At 37.5% G+C, this 16,047-nt stretch overlaps 1 protein-coding gene across 1 annotated transcript in view; it reads right to left on the bottom strand.

Moving 5' to 3' along the window:
- Positions 1-985: 985 nt before the first annotated feature.
- Positions 986-16,047, bottom strand: part of LOC116895947 (25-hydroxycholesterol 7-alpha-hydroxylase) — a 108,442-nt gene continuing 93,380 nt past the window's right edge. Inside the window, exons 5-6 of the mRNA XM_032897007.1 lie at positions 6,254-6,429; positions 986-1,799 (exon numbers count right to left, since the gene is read on the bottom strand). Coding sequence (XP_032752898.1) covers positions 1,503-1,799; positions 6,254-6,429 — 473 coding nt within the window. The 3' untranslated portion in view covers positions 986-1,502. The remainder of the gene's footprint in view (positions 1,800-6,253; positions 6,430-16,047) is intronic.

Genomic DNA, 16,047 nt, shown 5'->3' with positions numbered 1-16,047 from the left:
ATATAGTTAATAGTAGAGCATTCTGTGGTGAAAAGTTGCTAAGAGAATATATCCCAAAAGCTCTTATAACAAAAGTGATTTGATTCAATAATTTGGGTTGATTTAATTAATCTACATATTTTTCATGAGTTACAACCTCCCTTTGTATTCTGTGAATTTATATAATTTCAAATGGTCATTTTGCAATATTTTTTTTACAAAAAGAAATGAGATGGAGAATAAAGACCACTTCATTAAAGCAAAACCAGAGTTCATGTCAGTAGACCTTCAAGCAGACAGCATGAAAAGAAGCTATGCTCTAGAAAGCAGAAAAGAAATGCTAACGTGTTATATTGCCTAATGTGATAAGTATTTCAGAATGTTGTTTTACATCAATCTCCTTCATAATAACAATAAAATACTTCCAAATACTACAATTTCTAATTAATTAATACAGCATGAATTAATTTGTCTTAATTACTTATCCTGTGAGTTTACATTTTGTGTCACCATTTATGTCAAATGTCAATCACTGGGATATTTGATAGTAGAAATCTTTTACCAATCAATACAGGCTATATGGTATCACATAAAATTATTTTGTATAGTTTAATTTGATAGTTTAAAATAATAAACTTAACTTCAAGTCCAAAAGGTTGTGGATAAATAATGCTACCTAATTTCTCTGTTTATAGAAATGGAAATGTTTGGTAAAGGGTTCATTGCAGCATCAGCTAACAGAGTTTATACTACAGACCAATTCTACCATCAATGCTATTGTAACTTCATCATTTACCTCCACAATAAAGCTAATACTAATGTCTACAGTAACTGCTGACTATAGAATAGGCTTTGTGTTTTCATATACATTAAAATTTAACAGTATCTAACTTGAACACGAGCAATCTTACATAACAATTAATTGTGTTCTATTGAGCTGTAGAATACAAAGTTATAAAGAGCATTTATGGATGATTAAATATTGAAAGGAAGTTGGGACATTTAATCTTTTGCAAAACTCATTTAATGCAAAGGTACCCTGGTGATGTAGACATTATTGATATTATAGTTGAAGAGAACGATTTTATACAGCGTAACTCATGGGGTTTAATTTCTCCCTTCTCTGGAAAACTGGAAATTGTTAGACTGTCCATTGATGGCACACTTTTCTGGCAGCACATAAAACCATATTAGAGGATTTCAGTAACTTAAAAAAAATCACCCTGGGGCAAATTTATTACTGGAAAAGCACATTCACTACAAATGATAAAAATCATAGTAAGTACAAACTTGAAAACGTTATTTTACCTTATCCTGAAATGATTGCATGACATTTTTTTACACCATGACACCGCTTTATTTTATGACAGGTTTTGTGACCCAAAACAAACTGGATGGATCGCAATCAAATAAAAATTTGCCATTTTCAAACAAACAAGAATAGTGGCTGCATTTGGGGAGTACAGCAAATCACAGAGCTCAGCATGTGCAGCCTTATCCCGCTAAGCTTCTCTGCCGCCCTTTCAGGATCTCCAAGATTTTGCCTTGTACCTAAATGCGATGTCAGCATCTGGATGCTGAATGCCTAAAAACATGCGACTGTGGTTTAGTCCTACAGGCTTAGTGTCAATGACTTCTAAATCAAAATAAGTTAAAAGCATAATCACTAGTAGCTTCATTTCATTAATTGCAAAGTATCTGCCCGGACATTTGCTTGTTCCAAGTCCAAATGGTATAACGTAACTCTTCAGCTTTTTTCCTCCTTTGAAAAACGTTGTTTTCTTCTTACCATCTTCCACGAAGCGATCAAACCTAAAGTCCTACAAGGAACAACAGACAGTGTTAAAATTAAATTTTTACTAGTTTGAGTTAAGTTCACGAGATTGCTTTTCGTTTAAAAGACATACGTGAGGAAGTAAAACCTGAAAATATAAAAGCCATACTCAAAGTCTTGAGAAATTCAAATGCTACAAGGATCACCTATGTACAAATAGTTATACCACGCTCTTTTCTCAGCTCATATTTCTTTTGTTTTTCTTACTTGGTATTCTATGCTGTCACAGATACTGAAGTCCTGATAACTTTGATAAAGAAAAGCACTTCTTTTGTGTCATGACTCTGGAGTCCCAAAACTCTAAGAACCTGTTGTTGACGGGGCCTTGTGCTGTTCCTCAAAACAGAAAACCACAGGGCATGTTGGTACATTTAGAAAAGAAAAGTCTCCTGTTGTTATAGTAACCCACATTTCTAGAAGCCAGTATACTTTAAAGAGATTGATAACAAGGCAAAGGCCTTGCCCATAACGACCCAACCACCTGTTAATATCTCACCTCCTAACACCACCGAAATGACATCAATTTTCAGGATGAGTTTAGGACAGGACACACAGTGCTCAAATCATAGGGACTGCACTGAGTTTCCTAAGCCCAGAGAGGCTACATCTATTTATATTTCTGTTCTTATAATAGCTCCCCAACACACACACACACACACACACACACACACACACACACACGCTGATTATGGGTAGAAAGGTTCTTCTATACTGTTGTTGCCATTTCTACTATGAAGTCTCCCACAGTTTGCTACTCATTTATTCTCTCAACTAGCTACTGATGGATGAGTACCATGAATTTGTGATTTAATGTTTATTTTGGATTAAAAAAATAGGAAATAATAAGATTCAACAAAGTCCCAGAGAAAGCTTAAGCTGCAAAACAGATTTTGCTTTTTTTTTCTATGTTGATGCAAATTTCTCCTATAACATTTCTATTAGAGTATACTCTGCTTGGGTTAATTCTATGTATCAGGCATCTCTGGCATATATTTATAAAGAAGTTATACTATTTGATTATAGTAAACTAGAGAACTTGTTTATTTAGGGTAGTCAGTCTGCACTCTTTATTTTGCCATGTTACCAAGATGGTCCTGTTCAACTCTTATTTGAGTGTTAAAGGGTACTTAGTGACCTTATTTTAGTCCATTGTGAATTAAACTTTCAATTAAATTAATGCTCATGGTTTGAGTTAAAATGACCAATTATTTTCGATAGAGCTCATTAGATTTGCTTAACCACCACTTTGCTATAAACTACATGAAGTCAAACATAGAGAACTAAGTAGGTCAGATCCACCACATTTCTGGTTATGGCAAAACCCTATAATGTGAATAAATTATGATCACATTACAAATGTTCAAATCATTTTAATTGCAAACTTGGTAAGGTTGGGACAATCATTTCCCCTACCAGCATTTGTTCATCCAGAATATTTAATTTAAATATTTGAGCTTCGAAAACCTTTGCACAGTTCCAACTCCATCTCATCTTGCAAGTCCATAAAATAATGCTGGCAAAATTATTTATCATTTGATAGTTTTTTTTATTTCCTAACAAATGATACTTTAAACACATTAGAGTAGATGCATATTTTAGTACTGTTATGGAACGTATCCAAACAAATCTAACCAATGTAGAACTGAATATATCTGTTCATCCCTGCAGCAAATACCATGATAGTCTCCAGGGACATACAGTGTTTCTGGTAGCACATGGAATCCTCTCCTGGTGAACGCCTTTCATCTCTGCAGCCCATCCCTGCCTTCCTGAACTCAGCACTAACCCTTCTTCTTAGCACTTGTTTTGATGGCCAATCTAAGCAGATCGGTGTTCTTCCCTAGAGCTTTCTGCTAAGGCCAAAAACCTTAAGTAAAATTTAACATGCAACACAACCCTAGAAAAAAATTTCACCATAGTTCTCCTGTTTGATCCGAAAAAGCAAAAGAGAAAACTTGACATGTTTGTGGCTTCATTATATCCAAATCATGTAAAATAAACCTGAAACTCCCATGGCTGACCAGGCTCTCCTAAGTGGCCTCAAAGATTGTCTTGTGAGAGGCCAGGGCAGCTCCCTCAAATTTCTGTCCTCTTTCTTTAATTTGCTCAGAAGTACTATCTCAAAAATTTATATTTTATGCTTTATTTAGTAAAACTAAAAGGGAAACTATCATAGCGTTTGTGACCATCATAATGGGAAACACTTTCAAATAATGTTTGAAAGTAAATTTGAATAAAAATTATTTTCAGTTTGTTCCACTGCATGTGTATGAGAAACCTGGACAGGTCCATGTTAGGAAGGCCTACTGTCTCCATTACAGAGCTAGTTTAGTTTTAGCTTCTAAAGGGAAGAATGTTATCATCTCACCTGAGCTCTTTGGGTTAGCAAAGACCAGCAAGCTCCACTTAAACTTGGTATTGATCACAATCATTTAAATCCTCTCAGAAACCTTAGGGTGTCAGAAACAGGACTGGGTGTGAAAGACACCGCATGTGCTCACTGCTCACCGGGTATTCTTCTGCTACAGTTTCCTGGAGACGCTCACACTCTCTGAATGGCATTGGGGCCAGGAATTTGAAGCATCTGGCCAGTGTCACAAAGGACCTCTTTGCTTGGAAAGAAAGTAGAACAGTCTTTCCCTGTACCTCATCATGCAGAGGTGATGGAATGTAGAACCAGTTCGCAAAAGGTGGCAGAGTGAGAGGGGATTCTCTTTTCTCAGCCTACCTCTGAGTTTTTCACAGCCTGCAATACAATGATACTCCCATAGCAGGGTTCCACATATGCTTGTACTAATGAGCAAGTAAGAGTAGTGTCTATTTTTTCTAATGTCTACTTTTAAAGTGATATTCATGTTCTTGAACAAAGTATAGGTTCTGAGTGTGAATGTGAATATGAACATACATGGCAAGTGGCTGAATGTTTAGAGTTTACAAACAGCAGAAATGGTATAACACTGAAGCCCCTGATGCCCAGTTTGGATAAGGGATATGCTTTTCTAGGCTGGCTTTAAAGGTACAGAGATCTGCTGGTCTTTGGTCCACCATGCCCAGGCTCTATCACTTATAATAAATAATTTTGGCTGTTAAATTCCTAAGGTTATCAAAATCAGATTTAAACACAAAAGAACCATGGGATTGAAAGGGTGGGAGGTGGGAAAAGCATAAAGAATGATGCCTATAGAGATGGTGGCAATCTGGTAGACATTTTTTATTTGATGACAACAGTAATTCTGATTTAACTCTTATGACACAAATAATAAACTCTGTTACTAATTGAATAATCACAAAGAAAATCATAGGCAGAAGTGAAAAACTGGAGGGAGAAGTGGTATCATTTTAGCAAGTATTTTTCAGACTTAATTTCAGTTGTTTTATAACTGTAATTTTTGTTAACCACTAATTTAGAAATGAAGCTTCTGGAGAATGTTTACTCACTGGCCAAAGCTCTCCAGCCTCTGGGCTGTCATTATCTGCATAATCCTTCTAAGAAACCAAACAAGACTTTCCTCTCATAGTAAGACATTGGTTTTACTGGTTAAATATACATAAATCATGTTTCTGAAGTCTGTCCTCTTATTAATTTCATAATATTATAACCCGGGTTGGTTGCAGGGCATGTGTCTTAGAAACCTATATTTTAAAGTGGTTTATCTATGAAACATTTAAAAAGTGTATGGAAGTTTCCTTTTCAAAAGGTGATCAGTAAATATTAGAAGTCAGAGCTTCCCTTCATGCGAAGCACAAGCAGAATGTAACTGCACTCAATTTGCATGCGGGGGGTGACTCCGAAGTGGTATTAAGGGATGAACCAGGGTGGATTAATTTCCAGTCTTTGATATTCATTAACTCCAGCTTCAGGAAAAAAAATACAAGGAGATGACACAATTACCCTCAGAGCTTCACCCGAGAGCAGCAGCGTTACAATTCGAAGTTCATAGTGCCATGCTTTTGATCAAGCAGGGCACATACCTTTAGCTAAAAGGGCTTAACTACTATTTGGGCCTAACTATAGTGATGATGGTATTTGACTTCTGAAGTCAGCTTCACTTTGGAAGTATTTAGCAAACTAGTTATCATTATTTAACTTTTATGCCACATATCATAGTTAGCCCCCTAAGGGTTTCAGAAATTCCAGGTCAAAAAGAATCTGATTCAGTGGCTAAAGGTAACGGTGATTAGGCAAAAATGTCCATTTCATTTGAATTAAGCAACATTTAGGCTTATCTGAATTTCTGTGCAGAGATCACATAACTTGTCGAAGTCAGATTCTTAGGGGAAAAAAAAAAACTTCTGTAGGCAAAAGCCTTCCTATTAGAGGGGGAGAAAACATAAGTCGTCCTCACTAAGCTGCCTCAAATCTCCAGTGGAAATGAGTGGAGCGTGAATAGGAGTGAGCTTGCTTGCTTGTCAGCGATGACTTTCAAGAGGCTTATTTACCTTTGGAGCATCGAAGACTTCTGGGTCATTGTGTATCATTGGAGGAAAGACAGCTACAAAGTCTCCTTTCCGCAGACGGTAGCTCTTACTCTCTGAGCTGAAATCCATATCCTCTTGTACTTCACGGATGATGCTGGAGTAGGAGCACAACCTCAGAACCTCAAGAATAGCGCTTTCTGAAAGAAACAAGTAACGGATCCTGTAAGGTGAGAGGGCTCTGAGCAGCTTTCTTAGAACTCATGACCAAGGACCTTGCCTGGAAGTGAACCGATTTCTTCACATCCATTGAAAACCAAGAGAGATTCAATGTGGCTGTGGATGCTGAGGGGAAAGAACCTGGTGGCTTTGCCCCAGCATTGTTTGGGATTTACAGGCAGGGGGTAGGCACACTGTTTATGGACAGAGAAAAGAAGGAACAGTTTCCAGAAAAGGACTGGTCTGTCAGGGGCACAAACGATAATGAAATGAAACTATATCCCTCTCACAGCCTACTACTGGAGGGTTATTTCACCAGTCTGTACACCAGTGTTGCCTTTAAAGTCAAGTTTAGCTACTGAAAAGCCCCTAGACAGTTAAGTGTAAGGTAATTGTAGAAGGTGCATTTGGAGACAGCTTAACTCTTAATTTCTCTTGTGCTAGTGGTAAATAAAATGAGTCAGCATTTGTTGGAAATTTTTCAAAGGAAGAATTTTTTTATATGATTTAAAAAAAAAAACCACATTTTTCTCAGTATCCAGGGAGAATAACATTCACCATCATATCCTGGAAGATTCCAGAAGCTGAATGTCCTTTCTTTCCCAGTGGCCTTCACCTTTTGCTCCTAGCACGGCAGATTTTATGGCTAATTTCCGGCGATTTATCCTGGCAGTTTGAGGAGGAATTCCTTTGGGAATAATATGCATAATTTGCATAAATCATTCTGATAGCATGCATATCAGTGTGTAGCTCCTGTCTAGAGCTGCCTCTCTCCCTTCATAATCAAAACTGACTATGTTTCCACCAGCGTGAATGGGTCTTGGAATATAAAGCCTGATTCTTTCTAATCAGCAATGTGAAAGAGCGCCAAATGGAGCTCCCCCCCTTTCACATGGTAATAAATGATTGTGTTTATGACTTACAATTTAGAAACCTCACACACATACACATGTTCAGAGCCTCGTTTCTTGGTGCTGAGCACAGTTTTGGCATAGCCCATTCCTAGTTATTAGATTATTAAAGGCAGACCCATTGGGGGGGTTGTATATAGCAAAACACAAAAATAAATATTATTTTAGTAAGATTTAAATCTAGGAACACCTTGCATAGGGACACGGAGTAGCTTTGGATCCCTTCTCCCAGGAGCTTTTTCCTTAAGCATGCATTTGTCTAAAGAAATGAGGCTTCGGTCAGCTCTGTGTGGGCAGTGCGGTGATTCAATGTGACGTATACTGAGGCTGTGCATATTCTCTTAGACTGCCTTCGTTATTATAATCAGGCAGAGTCAAATCGGTTTGCTGGTGATGAGGCCAGAAAAGAACTTTGGTTTTGGAACACAGACTTTACTGCAGATAGCCACAAGGCACCTGACATGACAGATTTCAGCTGGCCAGGCACCAACAACCAACATTGCTATGGTGAAAATCAAGGATAGCTTTCCTATGTCCTGCTGCTGGTCCTGTTGGACCAACAATGGCATAACATCATTTTAGCATGTGGTATGAAATAGTAGCTGACATATGTAGTAGTTCTGTTCACACAACAAGTCCAGTAGGGGTGTGGGAAGAAAAAACACAAAAGCAAAATAATGCTTGGGGTGTCTGCTGTGACAGGGTAGGCATTTAACAGTCCGAATAACATGGTCATATCCGATTGGCTGGTGTGCTCTCGGGAAGCATGGCAGCTTGTGCCTACTGCAGTATCACAAATGACAATTGGGCAAGCATATCTTATGCAGAAGTTAATCACAATAATGGAGCTGAAAGTGTGGCTCAGCAGTCAGATCGTAAGTGACAAATCCGTTTTACCTTCCAGTACCAGTTATGTGTGCAAGACGAGGTTGGCTCTTGCTCTGAGCGATCATGCCGATAATCATTAGGCGACAAAAGTAATGAGTTGTGTTATTATCACCAATGGAGAGGCAAGCTTATGGGGTCTGCGGTACAGAATAAAGACACAAAAGCCAGCAGCACTTCCAGCAGCCCCAGAATGAATGTGGGCAGAGCTATATGTTGAGACGGATGACAAGGACACAATGAAAAAGCTGCAGTTTCTCCTTGTAGTTGTCATAGTTGAGCAGACACCAGCCAGTGCCACTGACAGACCAGCTGGGCCCTGGGAGGACTTCCGTGCCACACCAGGAGGTACAGTAAATTATCCTGCACGGTAGAGCAACATCTGTTTCTATGCTAGTGCCGAACAAACAAGGCAGTTTAAAGCATACCAAGGGATAACCAAGCAACAAATGAACATGACCCTCATTTTTTTCCCTCCCTTCTCACACTCGAGGTGCTAAACTTCATTGTGCAAGCATTCCATGAAAGAGATGCCAGGTTTTTATTGGATAAGGTGTTGTCAGAGAGATTTTACATATTTCCAAAATGGAAGGGAAAAGCTTGTAGTATTTTTATTCTTAGAATTGTCTCCTTTCTATCTTCATTTCCTTTATACTAAAGCTAGCACTTGGTTCTCAATTCGCTCTAGAATTGAGGAGAAAAAAAAAACAACAACTTTCCATATACTTATAAATATTCAGTCTTTAAACCTAATTTGCTATACTTAGTTCACATGCCTTCAAGCATTTGTCTTCCAATTCCCACTGAATAAATGCGTACTAATGAGAACTGAGCAAGCTGCCGAGGCAGAGCTGGGTGACTGGGGTCTGGCCTGCCACCAGCTTGTGATAGGCGGGCAAATTGAGTTAAAATGAAAAGTCTTGTCAGCTAAAATTCAACATGGTAGCCAAACAGCAAGCTGTCAATCATCCATCCAAAACAAGGGACTATAGGTAATAAAAGGTCACTGTGGATCATTAGTGCACACTTGGCTTACATATGGAAGTTAATTTTAATTAAACATGATCTCGATCTGTAAATGTTTTATAAAACTTATTGTGCATAATGGATTGCTAATTTATGCAAGCATTTAGCAGGTAATGGGACCCTCTAATTATTAGACTATAGTGTAGAAAAATGGCTATAGAGAATGCAAATATTTGGGGGATAGATCTACACCGGGCATTGCAAGGTGCCAACAGTCTTAGTTGTGATTCAGATAAGGCTGCTTGTATATACTGTCAAGAACTGAGTTTTACTGACGACCATCTACAAGACAATTGAGTCACAAAATTTTCATGATGAATTCACAATTATGAGCCTGTATTACCTTCTTTACCTGGCCAGGAGCAAAAAAAATAAGTTTCTTTTTTAAGATAGGAAATTAGTATGATTAAAAGTTCCTTCCCAATAAGGTGATTGGCATGTTTTAAGCTGTGATGTTTTGCAATCCAACTGGAGGAAAATGACAAATTAAGGGACATGCTTGTAGGAAAAGGCACATCCGCTTTGTCTTTGGAATAATTCACAGATGATTCCCATTTGTAAATTTTGAGTGCCAAAGCAGATCATGATAATCAATAAAGCCTGCTGCAGTGAAAACACAGAGAAGCACATGCACATTTCTGCCTCATGCTTAAGCCATGTCTGTGTATGTGGAATGAATACTCTGTGACACAGCTGGGCTGTTAATTTGGGTCACCTTAATGATTGGTGTGGCTGGCGTGCCACCTGATTAGCCATGGTGATCAGGGGATAGTGGTGATGGCAGCAGTGAAAAGAGCAGCCAGCTCTGCTGTGGTCACTGGGGCTGAACACATGAATGGTCTTAAAAAGAAAATGGCCAGAAACAGGGAAGGGAATGGACGTGACAGTCCTGTTCTCTATGAGGTCTGATGAAATGTAGCCTAGGATGCACACACATACATACCCTTGGGTGTCTTTATAGAGTCTCTTAGACAGATGAGAAAGTAAAAATGAAATTATGATAATTAATATATAATTCAAAGGAAAATCATAAGTTTTTGGATCAACAATTGTATATTTGAATAAAGTTAAAAATAAATCCGAGTCGGTACGAATGCCTACCTTCACACTGCATTGCAGAAACAGGCTTCAGTTCCTGCTATTTATGGTTTCTGCTATATATTTATATACATGTACGTTAAACATTCATATGCTCAATAAAATTTTGTTAAGGTCTTACTCTTCTCAAAGCCCTGGGACAGCGTGGCTGAAGGAAAGAGAAATGCAGTGTGTGGATTTGACCTGTACTCATGCAGCCATCTGAGGAATTCAAAGATGAAAAACATAGAAGCAAGAGGCTCCTAAGATAGTACTTTAAGGTATTTCTTTATTAATCTATTTAGTGTGCACATACAGTGTGCATAGGTGACCAAATGTGCCTGTAGGTGCCTGTTTCAGCTGAACCCTCTTATGAGACCCCCAAGCTACTACTTTAGAGATTGCACCCCTTACTTCTTAAATTATAAAACACTATAAACTTTGAATATTTTTAGCCTCATGGAATAGCTTTACCAGCTTAATCAACACATGCACCATCAGTTATTTTTTTGAGGAAACCTCATAACTATGTTTACCATTTTAATGTTTTAGTCTTCTTTTCAGTGTAACTTTGATGCATATGGGACAGGACTCAGAACCATGTATATTCTAGGCAAGTACTCAACCCCCGAGCTATATCTACAGTTCAAACCAGGGCATGCATGGATTAATAATGCGTTTTGTTTGATTGTTGTTTTTTGTTTTGCTTTATCTTGCTTTTTTATGGCTCTGGGGATTGAGCCCAACAAGGCTTTACAGATGCTATGCTACTTCTCTAGCAATGAGCTATAATTTGTCATTTTATCCTTCCCCTTCCCTCTCTCCCTTCCTCCCTCACGACCTTTCTTCCTTCTCTTTGGCAGGTTCTGGCTTTCTAGTCTAAGTAGGTCTTAAAATCATGATTCTCCTGCCTTTCCCAAGCTCTGGTGTTACACCCTATATCCTTCCCTTGACTGATATGCGCAGTTTCTGAGTTATCACTCACAAAAAAGTTATCTTTCACATTGAAAAATTGTCTTCCCTTTAACTTTCAACCTTTATAAAAAAAAACCCAAATCTTGCTTCCAATCCATTCATAACCCCTAAAATACATGTGGTTATTTTATCATTTCTATAGGTGTAGGAGCAGTGCTTTTGTGCATGCTCGCCAAGAACTCTACCCCTGAGATATACCCCAGCCTAAATTAGCTTCTGTGTTTCTCTGTCAGAGATGATATATATGCTTGGTAAATCCAGATAGTTGATTGGCCTCTTACAATGTGCCAGAACTACAAACACTGCTTGAGTTGGAAAAGAGAGAGGTGCTTTTATTTTCTGTGTCCCAGACAGCATACCTCTATTGGTGTGTCACATGTGCAAGCAGATGAGGAGTAAATTTTTAAATAATTTAACCACTTCTTCCTTTGAAGCACTCTGATATGGCAGAGATTACCAGCTACTCTGGCTGCCTGTTAGAATCACAGGGGATTAGTTAAAAAAATAAGCATAACATCTCCATCCTAGATCAATGAAATCAGAACCACAACATTAACCAACACCTTGAAATGAGGGGTGCTGAACCTTGGCCACATAATAGAATCACCTGGGGGCCTTTTAAAGCCATCAACCCTCACAGAATAATAAAATCAGACTCTCTGGGGACCAGCCCGGGACTGAGTATTTAAAAGCTCTCCAGATGATTTCAGTGAACAACCAAGTTAAGAGCTGTGGCTTGAAGCTGGGTTCTGCCAAGAATCCTCATCCCTTTCTTTCCTGGTTTACTTGTAACATTCATTTGATCACTTTACTTAAATTTTCATTAACGTTAACTTCCAGTCAGCTTCTATTTCCTTCTTGAACCTCAACTTAGTATTAGAATGCAAAATTGATAGTGAAGTCAGTATTTTTCAATGACGTTTCCCTATATTATACATAAAACCTTATTGTCCTCTGTATTTCCTTATTCAGTTAAGATTTTCTCACAGAAGACTAGTGATACAGTGTGGTCAGAAAGCATTTGCCTACCGTATGCAGAGGTCCTGGGTTCAATCCCCAATATGGCAAAAAGAGAAGAAAAAAATTACTAACATAAAGTGAAATTCATACCTTCTGTGTTTCCTCATGGGAATATTTTGGTAAGCTTCACAACTGCCTCATTTATCTAAATACCTAATTTTTCCTCTACAAAATTATTTTTATAATACTGAATCCTGTATTTGAGAAACAATAGTACATGTTGTATAAAAAAAATTAGTGGTCGTTTCCTGAACAATTTTGCCTGAGGTGACAGTGATTACCATCAAGCATTAAAGCCAACAGCCTGCCTCTGGATTTGCTACTGTTTCACTGCATGGTTTGTATTTAATTCTTGCTGAACCTTTCTGTGCAGTGATCAAATGAAAATACTAACTAAGGTAAAGTAAACAAATTCTAACACGATGTCAATTTGGTGAAATAATTGTTAATAGGTTTAGGTAAGAATACAACTTGGAAGTAAAGTGCTTACTTAGTATTGGTTTAATCCTTTGCCTCATTAAAACAAAACAAAAACAAACAAACAAACAAAAAAAACCACACCATTATCCTGGGAGCTTATCCTTAGGCTAAAATCTTGGTCACAGTCTTAAGACTTGTCTTACCTTACCCAAGCTTGTTAATATAGACCCTGTGGTAGATGGCTTGGAATAGTCTAAATAAAAAAATTTCTCTCAGTGGGAACAATAAAAAATAATCTGGGATAGTGATACCTCAGGAGAAAGATATAGTTATGGTCATCAAAATCCAAGTGAAAATTCCGTCTCTCTCATGAGAATATTCTCATTTGTGAAAAGACTGATACGATTGAACAGCAGCCACTGTCCCCCTGAGCACCTTGGTAAAGACCGTATAAAATAACTAAAGCCATTTTGCAATACTTAAACAACTAATATGTTTATCATGGACCTATGATTATTTTTGTTTATTACTGGACGTTTAGTTTTGCAGCTAACCCTTCTGTTTTGGGTCTCTATCTCCTCATTCCACTGCTCACAAGAAATAGGTTTAGATCCTGCGCAGGAAGGCAGGTAGACTAACGTCAGATCTCCACCTCTCTCCCTCAGCAACTCCAAAAATTTCCCCACTCTTATTCCCAACTTTGTAACGGAACAATTGCTGCAGCCTCCCTTCCCTGCCCTCATCTCCTGTGGACCACGCAACTCTACCCCTTCAAATTTCCTTTCCACCACTTCCTGCCTTATCCCAGCCAGTGCCTCCCACAGACATTGCCTGGAAAATCACAGGCCACTTCAGCCAATAAAGCAGGTAGGACAATCACAAATCTTTACAGATCCTCCATTCTTCCAAGTCCAATTCCCCGGTCTTGTTGCTAGCTCTGTAGCAGACATGCTGTCACTTCTCTTCAATTTCTGGTCCCATTCCCATGGGGGCTAAACAGATCCTGATGGAACACTCCCCTTTTCTTCCTGGTATGGACCCATTCCTAAGTGTTAGCACCCAAGGCCTAAAAGCACATTTTACCTGGAATCTACTGTAGCCACACCTATCAGGACTCTCAAAGAATTTCCCACCAGGTAATACACAGTCACCACACTCTCCTAAGAACCAGAAACGGCAACAGAAACCAAGGAACAAAACAACTACCCAATGAAGACAGGACTAGGTATCAGAAACTAGAATTACAATTTCTCCAATGTCAAATGCTTAAATGCCAGTGTCAAAACACAATCAATAATAACCAGACAATATTTCCCCATTAGAGTACAGCAATCATACCACAGCAGACCCAGAGTATTTCAACATAACTGAAGAACAAGAAAATACCTTCAAATAGCCTTTATGAATATGATAGTGGTCCTTAAAAAGGAAATGAATAAATCTCTTAAAGAAATCTATGAGAAAACAAACAGAGGAAGAAAATGAATAAAACAGGCCAAGACCTGAAGGTGGAAATAGAAGGAATAACAAAACTCCAACTGAAGGGAATTTAGAAATGAAAAGTTTACTAACTCAAAGGGAAACTCAGATGTAGCCTCACCAATGGAATACAAGAGATGAAAAGTGAGAATCTCAGGCATTGAAGAAAAAAAAATAAATGTACATGTCAGAAAGATATGTTAAATCTAAAAAGAAAATCTCCCGACCAAAAAATATCTAGGAGATCTGGGAAACAAATGGTTGATTCTTTGAGAAATTCAATAAGACTAGCAAACACTTATCTAAATTAAAGGTAAAAAGAGAATATCCGAATTAACAAATTAATAAAATTAACAAAAAATGTAAAATAATAACAGACTCTAAGAAGGGAGATAATAAAAGATACTAAGAAAATTTAGAGAATCACGAGGACACAATTTAAAAACCTGTAAACCACCAAATTGGAAAATATAAAAGAAATAGAAATTTTTGTCAAGCCATACTACTTATTAATGTTAAATAAATATCAGATATATAAAAGAGACCTATAACCCCTACTGAAATAGCCGTTATCAAAAGTCTCCCAATCATAAAAAGCCCAGCCTCAAATGATTTTTAGTTCAGAATTCTTTAGCTCAGAAAAATTAATGCCAGTAACCCTCAAATTATCTCACAAAATAGAAACAGAAGAATCTTGGCTAATTCATTTTAAGACAGCATAGTTGCCCTGATCACAAAAAAACATAAAAGCCCTCATAAGAAAGATAATTACAAATTATCCTTATGAACATAGATGCAAAAATTCTCAATAAAACACTTGTAAAACAAATCCAAGATCACATAAAAAAGATCACCCAGCATGATCACATAGGCTTCATCCTAGAGATATCAGGATGATTCAACATATGAAAATCAGTCAATATAATATATCATAGAAACAAATTGAAAGAAAAATACCCACATGATCATCTTATTAGATGAAAAACACTTTGACAAAATCCAATAGTCTTTCATGTTAAAAGTTTTGGAGAGATCAGGGATACAAGGGACATACCTAAACATTATAAAGGAAACTTATAGCTAGCCAATATCTAATGTCAAATTAAATGGAAAGAAACTCAAAATAATTACACTAAAATCAGGAACAAGACATGGCTGTCCACTTTTTCCATATCTATTCAGTATAGTTCTTGAAGTTCTATCTAGAGCAATAAGATCACTGAAGGAATTCAAGGAGATAGAAATTGGAAAGGAAAAAGTCAAAGTATTTTTATTTGCAGATGATGTAATAGTATAATAAGTGACCCCAAAAATTCTATCAGGGAATTACTGTTAACAATAAACACCTCCAGTTATGTGTCTGGATACAAGATTAATTCAAGAAAATCAGTAGCCCTCTTACATAGATTTGACAAACAGCCTGGGAAAGAAATCAGGGAAACAACACCCTTCACTATAGCCACAAACAATATAAAATATCTAGGGGCAATCCTAACTCAGCAAGTAAAAGGCTTGCTTATGACATCAAAAGATGGAAAGGTCTCCCATGCCCTGGATCAGTAGAAACAATATGACAAAAATGGCCATCTTAATAAAAGCAATCTACAGATTCAATAATTGTCCACCAAAAGTCCAACACAATTTTTTACAGACCTTGAAATGACAATACTCAACTTGATCAGGAAGATCAAAAGCAATCCAGAATAGCTAAAACAATCCTGAACAATAAAAGAACATCTGGAGGTATCACTGTTACTGATTTCAAGCTGTACCACACCAGACATGTTGATCAATGTTGACCAGTAG

Source organism: Rattus rattus, chromosome 3, assembly GCF_011064425.1.
Source record: "Rattus rattus isolate New Zealand chromosome 3, Rrattus_CSIRO_v1, whole genome shotgun sequence".
NCBI lineage: Eukaryota > Metazoa > Chordata > Mammalia > Rodentia > Muridae > Rattus > Rattus rattus.
The sequence above is the reverse complement of the archived record's forward strand: the minus strand, read 5'-3'. Positions and strand labels throughout refer to the sequence as shown.